Source organism: Bombus vosnesenskii, unplaced genomic scaffold (genome assembly GCF_011952255.1).
Source record: "Bombus vosnesenskii isolate JDL3184/JDL3185 unplaced genomic scaffold, Bvos_JDL3184-5_v1.1 scf7180000013264, whole genome shotgun sequence".
Lineage (NCBI taxonomy): Eukaryota > Metazoa > Arthropoda > Insecta > Hymenoptera > Apidae > Bombus > Bombus vosnesenskii.
Window position 1 is genome coordinate 4,384,453 of NW_022882924.1, and position 23,359 is coordinate 4,407,811.

At 29.4% G+C, this 23,359-nt stretch overlaps 6 protein-coding genes and 2 long non-coding RNA genes across 16 annotated transcripts; 3 read left to right on the forward strand and 5 right to left on the reverse strand.

Moving 5' to 3' along the window:
* The first annotated feature begins 755 nt into the window (after nt 1-755).
* On the forward strand, nt 756-4,890 carry LOC117240221 (protein inturned). Its single transcript, XM_033506187.1, has 11 exons — nt 756-1,329; nt 1,415-1,718; nt 1,804-2,076; nt 2,176-2,247; nt 2,325-2,581; nt 2,669-2,758; nt 2,838-3,180; nt 3,245-3,579; nt 3,669-3,997; nt 4,115-4,281; nt 4,367-4,890. Exons 1-11 carry the CDS (start codon nt 1,172-1,174, stop codon nt 4,850-4,852), a joined length of 2,814 nt encoding a protein of 937 aa, XP_033362078.1. The 5' UTR covers nt 756-1,171; the 3' UTR covers nt 4,853-4,890.
* Nucleotides 4,891-5,203: 313 nt separating this feature from the next.
* On the reverse strand, nt 5,204-6,805 carry LOC117239199 (F-box only protein 44-like). Of its 2 annotated transcripts, none has more exons than XM_033504628.1 (3): nt 5,865-6,805; nt 5,637-5,780; nt 5,204-5,564 (listed from the first exon to the last, which is right to left on the reverse strand). In XM_033504628.1, the coding sequence occupies exons 1-3, from the start codon at nt 6,417-6,419 to the stop codon at nt 5,403-5,405; spliced, it is 861 nt and encodes a 286-aa protein (XP_033360519.1). In that variant the 5' UTR covers nt 6,420-6,805; the 3' UTR covers nt 5,204-5,402. The 2 variants fall into 2 exon arrangements, with proteins under 2 accessions (XP_033360519.1, XP_033360510.1); XM_033504619.1 differs by having other exon boundaries at nt 5,213-5,568; nt 5,641-5,780; nt 5,865-6,800.
* A 193-nt stretch (nt 6,806-6,998) lies between these two features.
* LOC117239251 (60S ribosomal protein L18a) lies at nt 6,999-8,233 on the reverse strand. The gene is made up of 3 exons (XM_033504700.1): nt 8,088-8,233; nt 7,486-7,665; nt 6,999-7,411 (listed from the first exon to the last, which is right to left on the reverse strand). The coding sequence occupies exons 1-3, from the start codon at nt 8,103-8,105 to the stop codon at nt 7,076-7,078; spliced, it is 534 nt and encodes a 177-aa protein (XP_033360591.1). The 5' UTR covers nt 8,106-8,233; the 3' UTR covers nt 6,999-7,075.
* A 267-nt stretch (nt 8,234-8,500) lies between these two features.
* LOC117239175 (5-aminolevulinate synthase, erythroid-specific, mitochondrial) lies at nt 8,501-12,228 on the reverse strand. The gene is made up of 4 exons (XM_033504570.1): nt 12,044-12,228; nt 10,423-10,480; nt 8,901-10,186; nt 8,501-8,829 (listed from the first exon to the last, which is right to left on the reverse strand). Exons 1-4 carry the CDS (start codon nt 12,044-12,046, stop codon nt 8,578-8,580), a joined length of 1,599 nt encoding a protein of 532 aa, XP_033360461.1. The 5' UTR covers nt 12,047-12,228; the 3' UTR covers nt 8,501-8,577.
* LOC117239259 lies at nt 11,309-11,988 on the forward strand. Its single transcript, XR_004494396.1, has 2 exons — nt 11,309-11,639; nt 11,719-11,988. It is a non-coding gene; the product is annotated as an uncharacterized LOC117239259 (long non-coding RNA).
* A 1,050-nt stretch (nt 12,229-13,278) lies between the features above and the next one.
* LOC117239263 lies at nt 13,279-13,860 on the reverse strand. The gene is made up of 2 exons (XR_004494397.1): nt 13,720-13,860; nt 13,279-13,415 (listed from the first exon to the last, which is right to left on the reverse strand). It is a non-coding gene; the product is annotated as an uncharacterized LOC117239263 (long non-coding RNA).
* LOC117239181 (protein disulfide-isomerase A3) lies at nt 13,858-16,532 on the forward strand. The gene is made up of 5 exons (XM_033504583.1): nt 13,858-14,214; nt 14,528-14,759; nt 14,827-15,035; nt 15,115-15,225; nt 15,304-16,532. Exons 1-5 carry the CDS (start codon nt 14,069-14,071, stop codon nt 16,076-16,078), a joined length of 1,473 nt encoding a protein of 490 aa, XP_033360474.1. The 5' UTR covers nt 13,858-14,068; the 3' UTR covers nt 16,079-16,532.
* Nucleotides 16,533-16,804: 272 nt separating this feature from the next.
* On the reverse strand, nt 16,805-22,407 carry LOC117239208 (ras-like GTP-binding protein Rho1). Of its 8 annotated transcripts, none has more exons than XM_033504679.1 (5): nt 22,269-22,406; nt 21,939-22,135; nt 18,720-18,880; nt 18,253-18,636; nt 16,805-18,177 (listed from the first exon to the last, which is right to left on the reverse strand). In XM_033504679.1, the coding sequence occupies exons 3-5, from the start codon at nt 18,873-18,875 to the stop codon at nt 18,097-18,099; spliced, it is 621 nt and encodes a 206-aa protein (XP_033360570.1). In that variant the 5' UTR covers nt 18,876-18,880; nt 21,939-22,135; nt 22,269-22,406; the 3' UTR covers nt 16,805-18,096. The 8 variants fall into 8 exon arrangements, with proteins under 8 accessions (XP_033360570.1, XP_033360563.1, XP_033360549.1 ...); XM_033504672.1 differs by having other exon boundaries at nt 21,939-22,187; nt 22,269-22,378; XM_033504658.1 differs by lacking the exon at nt 21,939-22,135 and adding an exon at nt 20,142-20,227 and having other exon boundaries at nt 22,269-22,341.
* Nucleotides 22,408-23,359: the final 952 nt, after the last annotated feature.

Genomic DNA, 23,359 nt, shown 5'->3' on the forward strand with positions numbered 1-23,359 from the left:
TATAGACGGCGACTCCATTATTTAGACGAATTATGGATAGAAATCAAAATGGCGTCAAAGTAAGGTGTAAAATACGCTAAAAAGCTCAACTTTAGATATATATAACTTTCGACCTGTAGATTCTTAAAATTAAGACTTGCATTTTTAGATTCTATGCATTGAAAACTATCATAATATATAATAAAAGTCAATAATTTTATGTTCTCTAAACTGAAATAAAGCCAAAGTAAATTTGAAACGAGTATCTGAAATAAGTATCGAAATATTTTTAAATTAGAGATTTAGTTTAGTTTATTTTTCTTCCTTCGGGTCAGTAATTGAAAAAAGCATAACACTGAAAAGAACTTCTTGCCTTTATCTTTTGGCATCTCTTCCTTCTTTTTTTTAGTATCTTTTTACCCTTTTTCTTTGTCTTTGGTTGATTTATAGTTTTAAGTGGCTTCCGAATCATCATAAACCGCGTTAAAAATAAGCACAATACAACTACGAAGAAATGGAGTTGCAGAAGTGCCAGTTGAAAATCGACCGGAATTCAGATTCAAACTGCGGTGAAGGGCCGAGAAGTGAAGAGTGAGAGCTACTCGGTTACGAGTTACGAATCCAAAGCTCCAGCCTCTGCCCAGTTCCAGCTAACCGTGTTAGCACGGTTCTTTTAATTTATATGTTGTTTTTGTAAAAACATTTGACATGAAATGAAATAAATAACATTGTTGGAATTTTTATTCTTTTTAATTAGACTGTAAAAAATTGGCAAAAGGAAAAATATAGTAAATAATAAACTCTTTTGTTTAATTTATTCTCACATTATGTACTTCCTAAATTCTTTCTACTGCTAGGTAAAGATGAAAGTTGTAGTAAATCTCCCCACCTTTCGAGTGCCGACGCCGACATTAAACTTTACAGATCACTTCTTCAAGAAAATGATTTAATTAAACAAGATATAGGTAGTTTGTGTTAAAATAGAATATAGCGATAGTTTAGATACCTTCTCTTTAAAACTTAATATTAAAGCGTTAATATAATTTCTTTTTTATCAAATAAATTTAAATATAGTATATAAGTTATTGTATAAACAGAGAGGAAATACTAAAGATTTAACAACAGTTTTCTTGGTAAATCTGCCTTGAAAACATTTTCACTATATAAATCTTCATAATTGGTTTTAAAAGAAATGGATGAAGGAAATTCTAAGACTGTGTCATTGAAATCACAATGTAAATATATTGATCAAATGTTTTCTTCAGAAAATGTGAAAGATGATAATGAACATGATTGGTGGGCAAGTGATAGTGGATCAAGTACTGGTTCATACTATTCAGATACAGATAGGTAACTAATTTTTTAGCCGTTTTTATATTATTAGAATATACCATTATTATGCAATTTTAGAATTGTTATAAATTGTTATATGTAGTTCCACAGCAGAATGGGAATCAGAAATTAACCCTAACGGAGAACTAATTTATATAGAATCTCTAGTAGACAATATAAATGATGAACAATTTTCATTCAATGAAACAAAACTTGATTCTCAGCCAGAATTGATACGACGACGTAGTACTAGAGCTGGAAAACTTATGCGACTTATAAGACGTAAGGAGAGTAAACGTTTGAGCACAAGAAATAAAAAAGGCAATTTCAATATCACAGTAAACAATATTGGAAATTCGGGAAAAGATGGAACTACAATTAAAGAAGTCACTTTTAGAGATTTTCAAGTAAATGATTGCAATTAAAATTTGAGCATTCCCAATAATAATAATACTATACTTTATATAAAAATTTATTTTGTGAATTTTGCAGGCAGGTGAAATTCGCGAAGTTATACTATGGGTTGATCCAGATAGACGACATAAACTGGGAAGAAGAGCCACATTGTGTGAAGCATATTTTGGAATTATCCCAGGTGTTTTTTCAGACAAAACACGTATCATGGTTGCTGGATTTATACCAGATGGAGAAGCAATGAAAAATAAAAATATTAAAATTGGAGATTGGCTACGAAGTGTGAATTCAAATAATGTTACATATCAAAATTTGGATCACATATTATCTGAAATAACTGTTTCAACAAATGTAAGAATTAAAATCTAGTACATATTAAAAATTTATATTGTTATTATCTTGTGAAAATATAAAATACTTTATCATAATCAATTTTCATTTTTTGTTTAGGTAACATTAGAATTACAAAGAGTTGCAGGTGTTGATGTTACAGCAACATTGTCTGGATTAAATTGTCCTAAAGTAATTACAATTTTAGATAATATATATATAATTTAGAGAATTTATAGAACTAAAAGCATGATGTTTTTTGTCATTAGCAATCTGTATTGGTACAAAGACTGTTGAATAAAGAGGAAAGTAAAGATTTAATGCATTCAATAGTAGATTATCCACTTGGTGTATTATATCTACAAACCACAGAACTTTCAGAAGTGGGACCTGAACTACAAGGTGTTTTATATGCATTTCCTCGGTCCGAAAGCAAAAATATGCATTCTATTTTGTGCACAGCAAGAGGAGCTTTTATAACCCTTAATCATTTACTACCAGGAATTGGAGGCCTACAACCTACAAGGTATAATTGAATGGTTTTATTACTCCATATAAATACATAATCTTTATAACATATATGCAATCATATTTTATAGTACAACTTTTATAGTACAACAATACAGATAGCAGAAGAGGAAATTCATGTTGTATACACACCTCGAAATGATGAACTATTTTTAATGGCATTACCAAAAAAATGGTAGACTATAATTTATATAAGAATAAATAAATATAAATATACATATGTATTCGGTTTAAATTGTTTTTAATATTTCTAGTTGTAGCCTTGAAGAAGCTGTCAATTTATCATGTGATATAGTGAGAACATTAGAATTTGCATATCAGTCACTGAAAAAATGTTTCACACCTGAAGAAACTCATTCTTCTTTAGATCATTTCTTTATTTTAGTTATTGAACGATTGTTAGACATAAAGAGTTATGCAAACAATGCAGGATTAACCACCTCATGTATGGAGATTCATAATGATATTGAAAGTATGGAAAGTTACAAATTTACAAGCACCTTTTCAGTTGCAAATTTTATAGAGTTATCAAGAGATGCACAAATTCAAATTGATGCAGCTTTAAGTGAAATGGAAGCCATGGATTACAGAGATTGGGTATGTATTGTATAATGAAATAATAAGAGAAAATAAATAATGATGAAAAATAATATGCTTTCAGAATGAAGATCCTATGGACTGTCAAAGGTTATATACAATTTTGGGTAGTTGTATTTATCATAAACATTATCTTCTTGGATCTCATTTAGCACACAGTGATTTAATTGAAGTAGAATCTTATCTTAGGCAAAATTGTATTTTAAATTTGATAAATAACGAACCTGTAAAGAGTCTTGTTATTTGGAAAAAAGTATATCCTTCTTCATGTAATCGTAACGATATAGAAAACAAAAATAATCAACCATTTGTTCTCAATGGAAAATGGTACTTACTCGTTGTTGGTTATGGACATGATTTATTAGCAGTTCTTCTAGAATCTGGTGGATGTACTGCAAAGTAATTTTTTATAGCTTCTATTATACTTTTTATTGACTTAGTCATTCTCTTAAAACTTTTGTATGCATCATTTAAAAATGTTTCTATAGATGCAGCGAAACTATAGGTCCAGATATATTTTATGTAGAAGAAGCTCAGGAGACTTTAAAGCATATACAAAAAATAGGGGTAACAACATTAGCAGCTAAATGGATTTCATCAAATACTAGACCTGAAGTAATAACTTATGAAGATCCTGTGCCTGTAAAACCATCATCTAGTATCGCTGAGAATATTTTAGGTCTCATAAAATCAACAGATGTGCAAAATTTATCTGTCAAACCACCTCATACTTTAAGTATTAACAAAAGATCTCAAGAAATACCTTCAATTCTAAAAAAACGTAATACAGAAGAATGTCCTGTAATTTTAGGATCAGGTAAATAAAATTATTTGTTTTTATTATTTTCGATTATGTAGTATACATATAGTATACATGTAATAATATGTACATGTAATATAAATTTAAAAAAAATACAATTTTATCTTACTTTAGTATACTCTTTGCATACGTCAGAGGATTCATTAAGTCAAGGAACTGGTGGAATTAGTGAAATAAGCGATGAAGCATTGCCTATATTAGGAAGACGAGCAACAAGAGAGAAAATTGTTAGTAGATCAAGATATTCTGATGATAGCGATTCTGATCTTGATGTGTATAAGGTAATCAATATAATAAATTTATTAAAATATTTGTTCTCCATTATTCTGTTATCTTAGACAATTTACATAAAGTATATTATTGTAGAATGATTGTCGAATGTTAAATATGGACATATCTAATATAAGAGAAAATTTATTAAATCAAGCTGAATATTTAGTACCAAAAGTATTGACAGTGGGTGATAAGAATTATTTATATCATTATATACACTTGGACATGATTGAAGGAATTCTTCTATCCTCAAACCCACTAGAACATTTAGCAAAAAATCCTAATTTCCTTATTAATTTTAATAAATGTGTTCATATTATTCATAAATTGCTACATAATACAGTAAGATTTAAAACTATGTTAAACTCAGATGTGGACAAAACTGTCATTAATAAGAGTTTAATTGCTGTTAAGGAGCATGGAGTGTTATTTGAATGGGAAAATTTAACTTATTGGGTTGTTGGTCGATTATATACAACTCCCCATCCAAAGGAGTTGTATGTATGTTATCAGGATTCTGCACCACAAAATTTAATTGAAATAGCATTTAAATTACATTCATTACACACGCTAACATAAGTTTTAGTCCTTTTAAAATATCTTCATTTCTTAAAATTTTTAAAAATCAATAACATTTTACTATTTTATTAATGTTAAATATTTGATTTAAAAAAGACAAATTTTTTCTTCTTTAGATATTTTAATTGTTTTTTTATTCATATATCTTAAGAGATTTTAAAAAATATAGAGCATTAAATACTTTTATTTTTTATAATTATGCAACATTTATAAAATATGATATTACATGTACATTTATATCATTTATATAAGTTTGCACAAAATATTAATCATTATAATCATTATATTATACAACATTATATATTATATATGCTTAAAATTCATGTTACATTGTAATTTTTATATACAGTTTAATAAATATACTTAATAACTCAATGATAAGATATACAAATATTTATAACGAAATGTACTTTGAATAATATAAATATTTTGAAAATAGTTTCTAATCGTATGAACATGATTCATATTTTTAATAAAAATTTACTTAAATTTCATTCAATAACATATTCTATATTATATTTTATTAGTCCACATTAGGTGATATATTGATTTATTCATTTTCGTGAAGTTGACAAGTAGGAATTTTCACATATACACATGCGCCTGCCATTTTACTACCATAGTGTCCAGCCCAAAATAATTTATCAGCACCACCATGATAGAAAGAAATTTTTCTGAGTCCAGGTCCATAGTTTTTAAACTCATGTGACATCTGAAGTAAAATGTAAATGTATTTTATTATTTCTACAACATTTTATATTTATATTATATGTATAAAATATACTTGGTGCCACTGATTTTGTTTTTCTCCTTCAATACTATCACGAAAGTGAAAAAGGTCTATGACATTATTATTTTTCCCTAATAATTTGATAGCACATTCATATATAGCTGGACAATCCCAACGACAACTGTACCATTCACTCACCTATAAACATAAATATAAATAATAATATAGGTAATATGTTTTCTACAAAAGTTTACATTAAGTACAATTAAAATTTTGTAATACCACTATTATAGGCTGTAACTCATCTAGAATATATGGTGTCAATCCTTCGACTTCTAGGTCAATTATTTGTGCTTTAGTGCAACTTTGGTGAGAAGTAACAAAACAGAATTGTTTTCCTTCAAAAATAAGTTCGTTATTTGGCAAAGGTGGAACTCCCACTGGAGGATTTTCTACTTTCCAACAATCACCACCTTCACTAAGAATTTTCCAGTACTTATCCCTTCCACATTCTCCAGAATGATTTTTCACTAAGTTTCTTTCAAAAGGTTTCTTTTTACACATCAGATAATACACATGCCAGGGCACTTCTTTATACAAAAGAAGTGATCGACCGAAAGAAATTTCTGCTTTTTTACGCCAAACGTAAGTTTGAATTAAAATTTTCCAAAGTTTGCAAACCAATTGACAATTTAATAATGATTTATAATCAACATAACAAAAAATTTCTGCTAATAATTCTTCTGGTAAATATTTTCCACCAAGAACTAATCCATTATCACTTCTTTCATCGTACATCACGCGAGTATTCATACCACTGCCATGAAACTGTCCCATTTTTATTTAGGAATAAATAATAATTGTTTTGATAAATAATATAGTAAAACTATTGATATTAATTTTCGGAAGAATATTTTCTGCCTTTTATTTGTACAATTTTGATGTTTAGAATAATTTAAAAATTTAAGAATGTAAATAGAACTTAAAAAATTACATATGCTTCTTCAAATATGAGTTATTTACATAACCTTCTCGAACTGCTTTAATGAAACTATTGACTGGACTTGGATTGTTTTAATAAAACTATCACTTACATTTATCAGCTTTGTTATTTCAATCAAAACGATAAAAAAGTTAAGAATCTATACAAGTTTCAACATTGAAGTCAAATCCAATTAATAGTAATGATTCATTTATGAATCATTACAAACTAAGTACATGCGTAATTGTAGTAGTAATATGTTTATGTAAACAATTTTGACATCATTATACAATTTAACGAAGGTAAAAAATTCAATTAGTTTATATAACTATTTATAATAAAATTTTAAAATTGTAAAAATTATAAAAATTACTTAGAAGACAAAAATGGGATTATATATATGTATTAACTCAGGTAAACAATTGACAAGGTAGTGCATTATAATAGATGTTTTATTTCATTTAGAGTAATATATTTGATGCCAATATGCAAATCATTTAATTCAAAGTATTTAAAGAAAATAGGTACGTGGTTTTCGAACACTGAAAAGTGGCATACGATTCCTATGATGAATACGTTTTGGCAATGGGAATTTAATTTTCGAATCGTGGAATTGTTTGACTTGAGGTCTTCTACAATTTGCCGCTTTTACAACTTCGACTTTAATGATCTGAATTGAATGAGCACGGGCACGATGACGAGCTCCCATATCTCTGTAGCATTGCGTTACAGCACCACTGACAGAGAGATCTCTATATTCTCTATACATATTATGAGTTCCAGACCTTGAGTCATATCTTAACCAAATTCCAAAATTCTTGATTTTGACTGGAGATTTTTCTGGTATCTGAAAGATAATATATTTAGGATAAAATATTTAATAAAAGCTTTGTATTAGTGTTCAATATATGTAACAATTACCTGTTTCAAAGAAACAATTTCTCCCGTAGATTTCTTAAATTTTTTGAGTTGGCGTAAAAAATACCAAAATCTAGATTTTGCGACGATAGCATCAGGTGCAAATATTCTCATTTTATACAGCGGTGTAGTTGTCTCTTTTTCGGTCGGTAACTTACGACCGATTACTTCAAACTCCTTCAACTGTACAAAGAATGTTGTAGAGAGATTATTTCTAATATATATACAATTTTATTTAGTATCTATACACTTGTTTCTTTCCTTTTTCTTAATTCAGCTTAAATTAAATTAAATGCTTTAAAGCCAATTTCTTTCACATTAACTATATTGTATATGGAGATGAAAATATAAATTATTCTACGCTGATATCTACCGTATTTTGTACTTCAATTTAACAAAATATAAAAATTATTAAAGCTTTAAATCATACATGAACATGTGTTAGCGACCATAAAGTGTTAGGTTAGTCACTGTTAATATGTCATCTAATTATCACTTTTATAATTTTGAATAAACTATTACAATTTACAAAATATAGGTATTAAAGAGGATTTTCCTTAAGTGGCAAATTTAGTTTTCAAAGATAATTTTAAATATTTACTTACTTCACCCTTGGCTTTCATTTTGCTGTGCGTACAACACGATGATAAACCGGAAAAAGATCAAGGGATTTTTGGTTACTTCGGAAACGGAACCATTTAATTTTCTAGTGAAATATGATTTAACCATAGACAAAATGTAGTATAGATTGTAGATTTAATAATCTTATATAATCTGATCTATTCATCTCGAATACAATTTCGTATGCTTTTATACTATACCAAAGTAAAACTAACTGTTGCAATATTATATATATAATCTTATTATTACAAGAGATTTGCTGAGTAATTAAATACTATTATATTATTAAATAATGTTTTATTTAATGTTTTATGTAATAAAATTAACTTTGATTAAATTTCTTTTATATTTCACCATAAATAGATGCTTGTTCAACAGCAAAAGTATTCATATAATATAAATTTGTGTACATAAATAAATTATATTTATATTATACAAATTTTTGATAGTTTATTCATTTAAATTTAATATTTATCAATGAACTCGAATTGCACATGGAATGTTGTCTGGCTTATGTTCGACCGTCGGTATATTCAATTGATGAAAGACATGTAATATGTCTTTTACAAACTGATCCATCATAGATAGAGTATGTTTTGGAGTTGGGGCAAGTCTTAATTTTTCTTCACCCTTTGGAACAGTTGGATAATTGATGGCTTGAACATAATGCCCCTTATCTTTTATTAATAAATCAGCTAATTGACTACATAATAATGGATCTCCAATCTGAAAGACAATTGTAATTTAATGTAATAATATTAATAATGCGTAGAAAACCTAATATAAAGGAAATTTACTTTTATCGGTATAATGTGAGAAGGTGATTGTTCTAATGGAAGACCTGCAGCTGTTAAAATAGATTTCATATAAGCTACATTTTTTTGATGACTAGCCCTTAATGATCTTCCTTCATCTGAAGTTAAAATTTCAACAGCTGTTAAGGTACCATATAGTACTGTTGGTGGTAATGAGGTCGTAAAAATAAAACCTGCTGCATAACTTCGTATCATATCTATTAATTTAGTGGATCCAACAATGTAACCACCCATATTGCCAAAAGCTTTTCCCAAGGTACCAGATATAATATCCATTTTATGAAGCACACAATCTCTCTCTCCAATGCCAGCACCTGAATAGCCATATAATCCAACAGCATGAACTTCATCAACAAATGTTAAAGCATTGTATTTATGTGCAATATCACATAAGTCTTCTAAAGGACATATATCACCAGTCATAGAATGTACTGTTTCAAATGCTACGATTTTTGGTACAGTTTTGTCTACTTTGGAAAGTAATTCTTCAAGATGTTTTACATCATTGTGCCTAAAAATATGTTTTGGTACTCCACTATTTCTTATACCCTGAATCATGGATGCATGATTTCCAGCATCGGAGAAGATGTGACAATGTGGTAAAAGTTTTGCTAAAGTATATAAGGTGGAGTCATTAGCAACAAAACAAGAGGTAAATAATAAGCCAGCTTCTTTCTGATGCAAAGAAGCAAGTCTTTTTTCTAAGATCTCGTGCCCTATGGAATTTCCGGATATATTTCTAGTTCCTCCTGCTCCTGCACCAAATTTATTCAATGCTTCTCGAACAGAATTTGTCACTGCTGGATGTCGTGACATCCCTAAATAATCATTAGAACACCAAACAGTGATAGGTTTCTCACCCCAAGAATATTCTATTCCAATTGGGAAACTTTCTGCTAAACGATTAACTTTTTTAAACACTCTATAAGAATGGTCTTTTTTCTTTTTCATAATTTGTTCATGAAAAAATTCTTCATATGGAAAGCTTCCTTTTTCCTTTGATTCTAAAGGTGATACATTGATAATATCTTCCTCAACTATAGGACTAGCTACTTTTACAGCATTTTGTTCTTTAGCAAGAAATGGACATTGACTATTTATAGCTTTTTCAATCTGTTCAGACTCAGTACTATTTACTTGAGTGCTAAAAAATTGAGACATCACTGGACAAAGCTGACGGTAGTTCATAATTACAGAAGCTCCATAATTACGAATGTAATTTGCAGAAAGATGTGTCAAAAATGGACAGGGCATGTTTTTTAAGTTGCCTAAAACATATAAAATCGAAATATATATGGTATAAAGGTTACACATAATATTATTGTTAATTGACATATATTTTAAAAAATTATGTAATAAATGCGATTGTTTAAATGATAAAGAATTATTTCGCTTAAATAAAGAAGGTATCGAGGTCAGTTGTATAAAAAATAAAGTCGATGAAAGAAAAAGTGACACTACAAGTCATGATGATATGACATTTCAAAAGTCAAAAATGTGTTACCTGTTATAACACTGGATAAATGATATACGTTGACGTAATGGATATATTGCCGAACAAACTGAAATATAAAAAATTTAATACATTTAATTATCAAGGTGAGAGAAACTTGAATACTGTGATTGATAATCAAATAAACTCAATTTTATGAAAAAATTAGATAGCAGATCTAAAACCTATCACACCGACAGGTAGGCACTAAATGTATGGTATACATATTAATGCAGGTGGAGGGTAGGGATAAGTTACGAAGTCAGAATCACGGTCGTATTGTCATATACCAGATCTGGAAACTCCGTTGGTGGGAGTATGGCTCTTGTGTGTTGGAGATGTTTCTCAAATAAGGCACTTCAGTTGATTTCGTAGGCTTTATCGTGTAACGCGCTCTGTGTTTGCAATCTACAATACGATCGTGTTTACAACTAAACTCTACCCTATTATGTAAATCTACATTTATTTGAACAACATTTTTCTGTAACACATAAAATATTGTATGTTTACTTTAAGTACATTGAAAAAAGTTATGAAAAACAGTTTAGTTTATGCCTGCTTTACCTTCAGAGGCAAAGGTGGCGCTAAATGTAAAAGTTTAACAAATCCACTGCAGCGCTATAGTTACGACCAATTTATGAAGCACACCTTTGGAAGTTAAAAGCCTTACCCCCTCTACTGGAGTTTCTTCCCCGTGATTACATCTGTATAAGTCTATGCTACAATTAAAGATAACTAGGTCATAACCGCAAGCTAGTCATCTCTGTCACAACATAAAATTACAACTATAGAGATATAAAGATAGAAGCTGACATGAGAGCTGAAAAAGCAGTATTGAAATAAAAAGCGAACGCTACATAGAGGCCCCTTCTGTCCTTGTCTAATCAGGTATGTACAATGGCGCTAGTTGATCGGCGTTAGACTGTACATACTACTGTACAAGTGTGCATGCGTTATTAGACAAGGACAGAAGGGGCCTCTATACAGCATTCCCTTTCTACTCCAATATCGCATTTACTTACATGGTATCATATGACTCGACTACTCTATCCTTACATTTCTATGTAACTCGCAGCTTGCAATGCTCGCAATTAATGTATTAGTTTTGCGAAGTTCGCTTATTAATAGTCTCAAAAAGATTGGGTCGATTCGAGCGATCGGACGATATCGAATATGTTATGTGTAGGGCTACTTCCATTAATCTTTGAAAAATTGTCATGCGCAATTAGGTGATAAATCATTAATTTCATTATGATTTTGAAATGAAATGAATCAATTATCAAATACTGTTATCAATTTATTTTCCAGGATATAAACATCAGTACCGTATAATTGCTTAGTTGAGAAAACTGATATGCAAGGGAACATTTAGTAATTCATTCACAACATTTATCAACAAGGTACGAATCTTACACGGAATATTTAACGATCAATTCAATTTAATAACAGACATAATGTATTATAGAGAAAGATATCAAATCTATACAAGTTTTTCTTTCCATTTGATTTTTACTTATATTAATTACTTGTATTAAGTATTAAAAGTTTTAATAAAATGTATAAATATTTGAATATCCATATGATGAATGCATAGAACATTAAATTTTATTGCAATAATGTCGCAAATACTTACCATAATGCATGCTAATCGATATCTGTAGCGTTAGTTAAATAGGAAAGATAAATAAAATTCTCGTCTTCCTAATATTTTGTAACACAAGATAACACAGCGTCTTTGCAACTAACCAAATTATGCTTTTGTTCCCCGTATCCCCGTTTTGGTTACATAAGGCTTTTCCTTTTCATTCTGCAAATTCATGTTCACGCTAGACACAGACAAACGACCAATCACTATCGTTTAAAGGATTATTACAATTCCATTCACATTCAATAAGTTTGTGCTTCAAAATATGCTTTATTGCGGCTACATATATAACACTACTACAAATGCATACGCGCATTTCCACATATAATTAATTATTTAACGTTAATCAAATCATTAATTAAATATCATTGTATCCTAAGAAAACATAGCAATAGCAACACACTCGATGTCTTTTTATATTACTTTGTCATTTTTTATATATTTGTTTTATTCATTTTTTTATGTATATTTTTATCTTTGATCATAACAATGTTAACAAACTCTTTTGTATTAAGAATCATTTCTTATCGCTGTCCGAAATTCTATATGCTAGATTTTTTGCATTATTATAATTATAGTTATTGTTAATACGATAATATTATGTAAGTGACTTTTCAATGTCTTGCAATAGCAACATATCTGTTAATATTGTATAAGCAAATATCGCGCTTTGTAGTAATGGATAACTCAAGTGACAAAACATAATATATTCTTCACTTTGTAATCATTTTATCCGAAATTCTGTGTACAATGATAAGTTTTGATAAGTAATATATCAATATATATATGATAAGTTTTGATAAGTAATATGAAAAATACATTGATCTGTGTGCTTAAACATTGTCACGATTAGATTATTATGTAATCTGAGATACTCCTTTACATTTTTATTGTTGCACAAGTCTTTTTTTAGTCCGACATTTTATTCGGAATTTTACGTACATATATGTGTAATGATAAAAAGCTTTTTGTTAATTCAAACCGCTTGTAATCGGTTTTTAGTATCTCGTAATTAGTTTAATTTAAATAAATAACTTCTTTAAATCAAATGTTCTCAAAATCAATATTTTGTTGTCATCAACATGTATGTTTATTTTTATTATTTATCTATTTCACATAGAATAATTATAAATTTTTATACACAATATACGCTATACACAAATAAAATTGTTACATTTTATTATTTCAAGGATAGAAGTATATATTACTACAAAATAATTTTCAATTAAGAAATTAAGTGATGTAAAATATGAACCACGATTTTTAAAAATTTTAATTTGACTCTTGTTTTAACAGCCATTGTTTGAAAAAGCCACGGGCAATGATCCTATTTAGTTCACGCTGATTACTCTAGAGGGATCTGAGATTACCATTTTTCAATGTATTTAAATTTAGAACCGAATTTTTCATATATAATTGATAAATGTCATGATTTAAAGTTAATATGTATCAAGTTTTTAATATCGATACTCCAGTACTAGTATTAGTATTGTGATATTTCGACAAAATAAATTCATTTTAAATTTAATTATTGCATATCATTACTCATTTATTTCTTATGTTATGATTATTACCAGTATTGTTGCTATACTTAAATTAAATAAATAATTAAATTATATAAGACATGTATTCAAGCGGTCGTATTAATGTTAAAATATATTTACGTTAAACATCATGGTTTATATTTAAAGTAGATCATCCCGTGACGGAAGAGATTCTTTGCAATGATACTGTTATAAATTCTTTTTCAGTTTTCCCCACCAAAGCGAACGTCGACGAAATACATTTTGTTACTGTGAGTTGTTCGGAATCTTGCCTTAGTCGAGTGTGTAGGTGTCGGATCTTGTGTAAAGGAAATATATCACACACATTCAGAAGCAACGGCCAATCAGAACACGACAGCACTGCGTGGCTACCCTAACTTATAACAAAAGCCACGTCTTCGACAGGCAGTGTCTTTAGAAGAAAGATTGCGTTCCGAATTTGATTTAGAAACAAGTACTGTTGTCCACAATGTTGCTCAAGTATTTTACCTTCCTTTCCTTGATCTTCGTTAATGTCTTGGCTGAAGAAAAAGATGTGGTGGAACTTACCGATGATACTTTTAGCCATGAATTAGAGCGGCTTGAGAACACGCTTGTTATGTTTTATGCACCATGGTAAGTAGTTTCTTTTACGATAATTGTATAGAAACAAAAATAATTTTATTGTTTTATTGTTCTATTGTTCCAACTGTAATTGTAAGAAAATTGATCAAGGGAGGTATTTTCTAAGTTTCGATTTCGATAATTTCAAGTATACCGGCTTATGACACGTTAATAGTTGAGAATGTGTTACATTTGAAATTCTTATTCTTGTTTTTATATAAAGGAACTGTTATTATTTTAACTTGTACGACTTCTGTGAATATAAAAATAATTTAATTTTACACTTAAAACTAATTTTTTACCTATGTGTATACCAAATGTTTAGGTGTGGTCATTGCAAACGATTAAAACCAGAATATGCAAAAGCTGCTGAAATGCTCTTGGGTAATGATCCTCCAATTACTCTTGCCAAAGTAGATTGCACAGAAAGTGGAAAGGATAGCTGCAACAAATACTCAGTTAGTGGTTATCCAACATTGAAAATCTTTTCTAGAGGTGATTTTGTTAGCGATTACAATGGACCTAGAGAAGCTGCTGGTATTGCCAAATATATGAAGGTAAATAGGATTTTGATATATACAAATTATTTAATCATCTCATATAAGTACCTATGATGTATTCTAGGCACAAGTTGGTCCAGCATCTAAAGAATTAAGTGGAGAAACTTGTTTGAAATCATTCTTAGACTCTGATGAAGTAAGCGTTGTAGGTTTCTTTGAAAAGGAAGACTCAGCCTTAGCGACATCCTTCCATGCTGTTTCTAAGAAACTTAAAGAAAAAGTTAGATTTGCACATACAACAGCAAAATCACTTTTAGAGAAAGAAGGACATAAGTAATTTATTTACATTGTCATAAATTTACTTTAAGACTAAAATTACACATAAAATAAAATATATTTTCTTGATTTTTAGGAATGCTATAGTTCTATATAGACCAAAAATTTTACAGAACAAATTTGAATCAAACACTGTGAAATATGTAGAGTCTATGGGTGACATTCAAGAATTCATTAATAAAAATTAGTAAGTTTCACGAATATTTGTTTTAATAATACGATATTTAAATCATAAGTATCGTTTTTAATTAAATGTGTATTCCAGCTTTGGTATTGCGGGCGTTCGTACCCGGGATAATGAAAGAGAGTTTAAAAATCCATTAGTTGTTGCATACTATGCAGTGGATTATGTTAAGAATCCGAAGGGTACAAACTACTGGCGTAATAGAATCATCAAAGTTGCTAAGGACTTCCCCAAGTTAAATTTCGCTATTTCTTCCAAAGACGACTTCCAGCACGAATTAAACGATTTTGGAATTGATTTTGTTAAGGGTGATAAACCTGTTGTTTTAGCAAGAAATGCTAATAACCAAAAGTTCGTTATGAAGGATGAATTTTCTGTCGATACATTTGAGGCATTCTTAAAAGATATAGAAGCTGGCACTCTAGAACCATATCTAAAATCTGAACCAATACCTGAAGATAACACTGGAAATGTTAAAATTGGAGTAGCCCGAAACTTCGATGAAATTGTTACAAACAATAACAAAGATACATTAATTGAATTTTATGCACCTTGGTGCGGTCATTGCAAGAAACTGGCACCTATTTACGATGAATTAGGTGAGAAACTTGCAACCGAAGATATCGAGATTGTGAAGTTTGATGCCACTGCTAATGATGTTCCTGCCCCGTACGAAGTTCGAGGATTTCCAACACTTTATTGGGCGCCCAAAAACTCCAAGAATAATCCAGTAAAATATGAAGGTGGCAGGGAGCTTGGTGATTTCATCAAGTATATTGCTAAGCACGCGACCAATGAATTAAAAGGATTTGATCGTAAGGGAAAGACGGTTAAGCCGAAAAGTGATGAATTGTAAATTTTTTCACATTAAGATGTGGAGTTGTTTATTACAATTTTTACGTAAGTCTCAGCAACAAAGTTTGGAGTGAAATTTTCCTTGTACGATTTATAAGTGTGAAAAAAGTGGCATGTAGTTAAAAACGTAAAAGCTAAATATTTTATGAATGAAAGAAATTAAAGACATTTGGTAATATGACTGCATTTATTTTACAAAGTATTTGAAAAACAAAGTGAAAAAGTATAATTAGAATAGGATTGTCTATATATATTATGTAACTTTATAATGTTGTATATCATGTAAAACTATGCAGAACTGATTTAGAATTATGATGTCAATATTTTCCAGATTTAACAAATTATGTCTAAGATTCAATTTTCCATTCCATTTTTCATATATATCTGACTATATAATAAGTTGAAATTAATACATTACTTTTTCATTTATATCCAAAATAAAATAAATTCTTTTTATACAGTTTTGTGCATTGAAAAACTATATTTATATTCTTTAAGTTTAAAAAAGATTCCTGATACGTACGTGATATTTTAAGAAATATTTAAAATAAAGAAAAAATCTTATTCAATAAAATTGTAAATGAAGATTCACTTTATAAGTGATATATTTTATACATTCATGAACCTTCACAGATTCCTTGTAAATTCTAAGAAATATCCTACTGCTTGAATTTTGTATATTTAAATTTACAGATATTGAACTGCTTTAGGAGTAATAGTTCACAAGCATTGATTAGTAATTTTTATTGTTAATTACAATTTATTATAGTAATCATGGAGTAAATATCTTATATTAAGGCTAATTAACTATAGAGCGGTCTCTTAAAACTCAAAAAACTTATCCTGGCTTCACTCTCCTAATCGTAAAAAATTTTTTTCTCCCTTTAAAATTATACTAAAAAAGTGCTACATACAGATGATTGAGTTTTCTCCTGGAAGTAACTTTTTCAATTAGCTACTGATACGACGAATTATAACGTCGTAAAACTATTTATAAAGAATTGTGAAGATGTAGAAAACAGTATTCAGTATTCTTTCTTTTTCCGTATGTGTCTTAAGTATACAAGTACTTATGTCCTTTTGATCCTCGAAGTCAAAGTGATACGTTTATTATATATATATTTGTTCGTAACATTATGGTAAGAAAATAAGGTAAAGCGATACGTACTTTTATTGTTGTTTTATACCATGAAATAGACAAAAAAATGCTTTAAAAAATCACGGGACATTCATGAAGGCATAATATCTCATCTATTCCAAGAATGGTGACATTTTATGTACAATCTTTAATCCTATATGGACCAAACATATAGACCAACAAAAGAGTTCTTTATCGCTCTCTTTACGTAGACAATAATAAATTTAATAGATACTATGATATATCTGAAATGTTACTATTTTAACCCTTGTTAAACATAGAAATTTAAATTTTTTAATCTTATCTCACAACTTTGTGCACGTAACAATAACCTTTTCTTTAGAAAGATGTAATTACGAATTTATTCATCTTTTTTTGTTTCATTAAAGCATATTACCCAAAACTCAGTCTTAATAATTTTTGTATAACAATATCTGAAAATCATTTAATTCTGATAAGGATCAAAACGATAAGTAACTTCTATGATAACAGTTAATATATTGATATATCTTGTAACTCATAGCATATCCTCATAAAAACTGCAGTAGTGTTTGTACAAATTCTTAGTAATTTATTTCATTTAAAACACGATCGCACTTATTGCAACATTAGAGAGAGTCCATAAAGGATTAACTGATACAATCGTAATTAACAGTACATTTTTTGCAAATTATTATAAAAGAACACTTGCAAATTTTGCAACGGATTTTAATTTGCATATATTGTATATATTGTGGGCGTATTTTGTGGTAGTTTTTCTTTTTTTTTATAGACTTGTTTTATTGTGTAAAATAATTGAAGATAAGTTGTTGTTGTTATATTATAGTTTCCGCTGGGGGCTTCCGGCATAACAACTAGCTTCATTGCAACTAGCAATTCCATTAGTGTTGTCTCATTATCGGTGACAGTTCAAGAATTATAGGAGCCAACATCTTCCCTTTTTCTTCTTTTTTACCTACGAACTCACATAGTTTTTATAATAACGTCTGATCAATTTATATTCAATTTCATGCAAACCTGTAATGAATAATGCTTACTTGTAGCGCTGCCCGAGTAGCTGTTTCAAACACTTCCCTAATACCTTCCTTACTCTTAGCAGAACATTCAAGATAAGCAAAAGCATTGATTTTTTCAGCCATAGCTCTACCTTCTTCTGGTTTAACTGGTTCTTGTTTCATCTTGCTAAGCTCTTTGATGGTATTAGGATCATTGCGCAAGTCTTTTTTATTTCCAACAAGGATAATGGGCACATTTGGGCAAAAGTGCTTCACCTCTGGTGTCCACTTCTCAGGAATGTTCTCCAAGGAGTCAGGACTATCGATAGAGAAACACATTAGGATTACATCTGTGTCAGGATATGACAATGGGCGCAACCTATCGTAATCTTCTTGCCCAGCTGTGTCCCAAAGAGCCAGTTCAACCTGTTATAGGAAATGTTCTTCTAATATATTTGGAAAAAATACAAAAATATTAAATATGTGAAACAATTTCTTGTAGCACTTACCTGCTTTCCATCAACCTCAATGTCTGCAACATAGTTTTCAAACACTGTAGGTACATAAACTTCAGGAAACTGATCTTTGCTGAAGACTATGAGTAAGCATGTTTTACCACAAGCACCATCACCCACGATAACCAATTTCTTCCTAATGGCTGCCATGAATTCTAAAATGTAAATCATTAAATACTCCTTTATTAGTACTCTAATATAACCTGCATTATTAAAATTTTAATTTTATGCATATAACTTTATTAAATAAAATAAAATAAAAATATAACATCCACTTCACATCAATTGACAAATTTTTATGTACATAATTTAGAGATATTGAATATGTCAGTTGTTATGTTTAATAACAGTTATAAGTGAGTATGCATGTGTTTTAATATTCTTTCAATAACTTACCCATATATAAATATTACAATTTTGTGTAATATATTTGTTCAAATAAAAATGAGTGTGTATTTAATTTTAACAATTTTTGTTTGTTAGCGATCAGTAATATATACAGAACATATATGCTTGATCTTGGTATTTATCAGAGTAAAATAATAAAAATATATACCTAACTTCTATTGTTTTCATTTTATATGTATACATATATACGCATACAAATATATGTATATACAATAAGAAATCTATAAATTATGAATGCTAATATGTAAATTGTACTTTATATATCAATAAATTCTAATTGCATTTGTATACAATATAAATGCATGAAGTATTTTAAGGACTACTCAAATACTAGTGATAATGGATCTAAGTTATTTGAGTTAATATCTTGGAAACACCACCTAAAATTAGTTTTACTAAGAGCATGCAGTGAGTGAACACATAATACACATAAGATAAGATAATAACTTAATGGAAAATATGATGAATGTTGAAAAGATGTAATCAATATCAATGTTAACAGAAACTACTTTTCCTGCACCTTGGTAAGGCATAAACAAATAAGAAGCAATTTTAAATACATAAATACAAGTGTAAATAGATATAAAGACATAAAGGAAGTAGTGAGAAAGATTGAGAAAAAGCATTCTTCAGGATAGAGTTAGAAAGAAGTCAGGGTAATCTTTTGAAACTGTTCAATTAGATTCATCTTTTGACAATACTATAATGAATGATTTGAATTCAAACCTCGTAGGGTATAAAACTTGTTACCTGAAAATATTGTATCCATTTGTATTTAAACAAAGTACTATATTAGTACTAGCATTACAAACATACACTCCCTACAGCCCTCTGTTTACTTAAATTTACGTTGCTAAAAATTGCTTCTAACTTCATAACTGTTTGCTACTTATATAGTGGGTACGATAGGTAACATCTTTTTGTGTCTATATTTCATATCTACTTTAGTACTATTTAGAAAGCAACCTACGAGGGCTGAAGATTGAAAGGATATTGATTGGGTCGTACCTGATCCAGGGTACCCCGTATCGTCTGGACCGAGGCATCGGCCCATATTGCATCCCATGTTTTTAGTTTTTCTTTCAGCGTCTCTGCTTTAAGTGGACATTTTATATGTTAGAATGGATAAAAGGTTGCGAAATAACTGCATTTACTACACAGATGTCATATAAATATCATATATATGTAAATATGTATGCATATGTCTTGTTTCTATCACAATTATGTATTTAGATATTTGCAAAAGTATTACATATAATCTATAATCATTGAACAACATCTTTATAATTTTGATTCATAACTCTTTCCTTCAGATATATATAAAAATATGTACACTACAAGGCTTTACAAGAATACCAAAAACTAAATATAATGTGAATTTAATGTTATCATAGTGTTATCATAATGTTATCATAATGACTTCATGTACACATTTAGATGAAAGATTACAGAATTCCGAAATGCATAAGGTAGAGCTTTAACTACAGTGTGTATAAAAAAAGAAATATATATTATATATATTATTTAATCAATTTCTTAATTCATATTTTTGTATATTAATATATTATATGTAAGACCATACCTTATGCCTTACAAAAGAATAATGATGTCTTCAAAGAACATGCATAAACACATAAGATTGGTACTTTTCTGTATTAAACATGCACTATTAAGAAACATGTGTACCCATGAAAAATTATTTTTGAAAAGCATAAATTAAATGTAATAGGCAACACATTCATATTGTACACAGTTAAGATGCTTTATAATATTTTAATGAGAGAAGTTATGATTATTCACTATTTATTTAAAGACAGTGATAAATAAATACGTATATTTAAAAAATATATGTATGTTATGATATAAATTAGAGTACTAAAACTTTTTAATATAGAATCCTACTTGTTAAAAGTTTTTGTTATAACGCAGACATTCTTCTGTTTTATATGTCACACTTGTTAATATACAGAGGAGATTCTAATTTAAAAGTTTTCATACAGATCAGAAGCAAGGACTTTAGCATTAAAGAATCTAGTGTATAGCAAAAGCAATGCAAATGAGGATTGCATATGTTAATATTAAGGCAATACAATTTATATAAATCTTTAAATTTTGCATCATATTTGAGTATTACAAAAACTATTGATTACACAATGGTATAGTATTTTATTTTAGTATCCTTTAGAAATTAAATTATTCACTTTATATTAAACTAAATGAAGATCATGCGACTTATTACAAAACTTTGGTCTATCACACATATAGAATATTTAAAATGGAAATTATATATATATATATATATATATATATATATATAACAAATATATACTTAGAATATATATATACTCATATATTCCAAGTATACAGAAGCCAATTGTTTACCGAAAATCGATGTATGTTCACCTAGTACTTTTATTAGCATTCGGAAATTCCGATGAAATCATCCCAAAGATGTAAATTGTAAAAGCAGAATTAGGGGTACGCGGATATTTTGAAGAATGGATAGAAACGCAATGATTTCTAACATATCAAAGAACGTACCGGACCTTTTGTTTATCGCAGATCTGACAGGGTAAACGACGACGAAGGAATGTCAAGATGAAACCGTGACACAGATATTTACTTACTAGGTTTCCAGACACGTATCCGGAGAGCTTTTTGCCGAATTTTGCACAGCCGGAAGTGCACAGGCGAAACCAGGGGAGAGAGGAGGGGATTTAAGCCTAAGAGGTGGAGGATGGGGGCGCTAGGGGTGCGACAGGATAGCGACGCAGGGGTCTAGAGCCTGGGGGACGATTTACATACTGAATTAAAGCCCAGGTCGTATTTGAACTGGTAGAAACGATCCCAAATCAGTGATTGAATGTAGTCGCGGTGGACAGCGTGTAGCTTCTCGTATGTTGAATTAAACGGTCGTCATGCGAAGATGCTGTAGATTCGTAACGCATGGCACTCCCTCGGCCCTCTCTCTATCACAGGAGGAGGAGAACGTTTTTTCCCTCCTTGACACACAGAGTTCCCCGTTGCGCCGTTAACAAAGCGACATGTAGCACGCTTAAACCACCCGGACACACATCACAGCACACTCTCACACTACTCCAACCAGTATTACTTAAGAAATAATTGCGTATTTACCTGAAATGTTAAGCGACAGAAAGTCAAGAAGATGGCAGCCTTCGATGGCCACACCTCAATCTGTGAGTGTGCGGCAATCGGCTAGTGAGGGGGGAGCATTATACTCAGGATCGTATTGTTGTTTTTGAAACCCCCTTTCCTAGAATTCCAAATATTTCCCGGTCAATTTTCCATAAAAATTGTCACGATATTTATCAAACACAGTATGTATTTTATATGATTAAATTTTCATAGCAGAAGAGTTGTAAGCACGTTTGAAACCGAATATTCATAGAACATTATAAGTAAAATTATTAATCATGAATATTTTTACAAAATTAAAAAAACATATTAGTCTTTATCAACTTTACATTAATTAAAATGTTTCTGAGCCTATCTACGTATTGTTATATCAATTCTTATTTATCAAGTGGTTTTATTCACGATGATAATATAGTAATACTAGAAAATCGATAATAATATTAATATGTTTCAAAAATTTGTTATTATTATTATAAATTTGAATAAAAACTTATTTTATGTCTAATCAGCTAGTCTAATCTGTCTATGAATATATGGATGTCTAATCTACGCACCATTTAATGATACGTTCCTGGGCAATGCTACAAAACCAACGAATCATACGCCACCGCGCATATCAGGAACCTGTAGAGGGACTTTGCGCATGCAACATCATGTTTCACGGATGTATGTATATGTGGGTGAATGACGGGAAGGGTTGGAAAATATGTAAATAATGCTGCATCGCAGCTTCGTCACCCAGCGCCCCTTGTATGTAACACGTGAAAATCATGACATTAACTTTATAATCATGAAACGAATAAAAAATTAGTATGAATAAACTATTTGCTTTTAAGATCGATTTAATTTTCATTATATATATATAATCATTGTTTTTCTGATAAAATGAACATTATCTTTTATTAAAAAAGCATAAGAGTAATAAATTATACGTATAATTCACGTAATAGATATAACATTACTTACATACACTTATGTTTTCGTAGATTAATATGATAATGTGTGGCATATAATTTCGAATGAACAATGCAAACGCGCCTAAAAAATTAAACTTAGCCGGTATAAGAAAA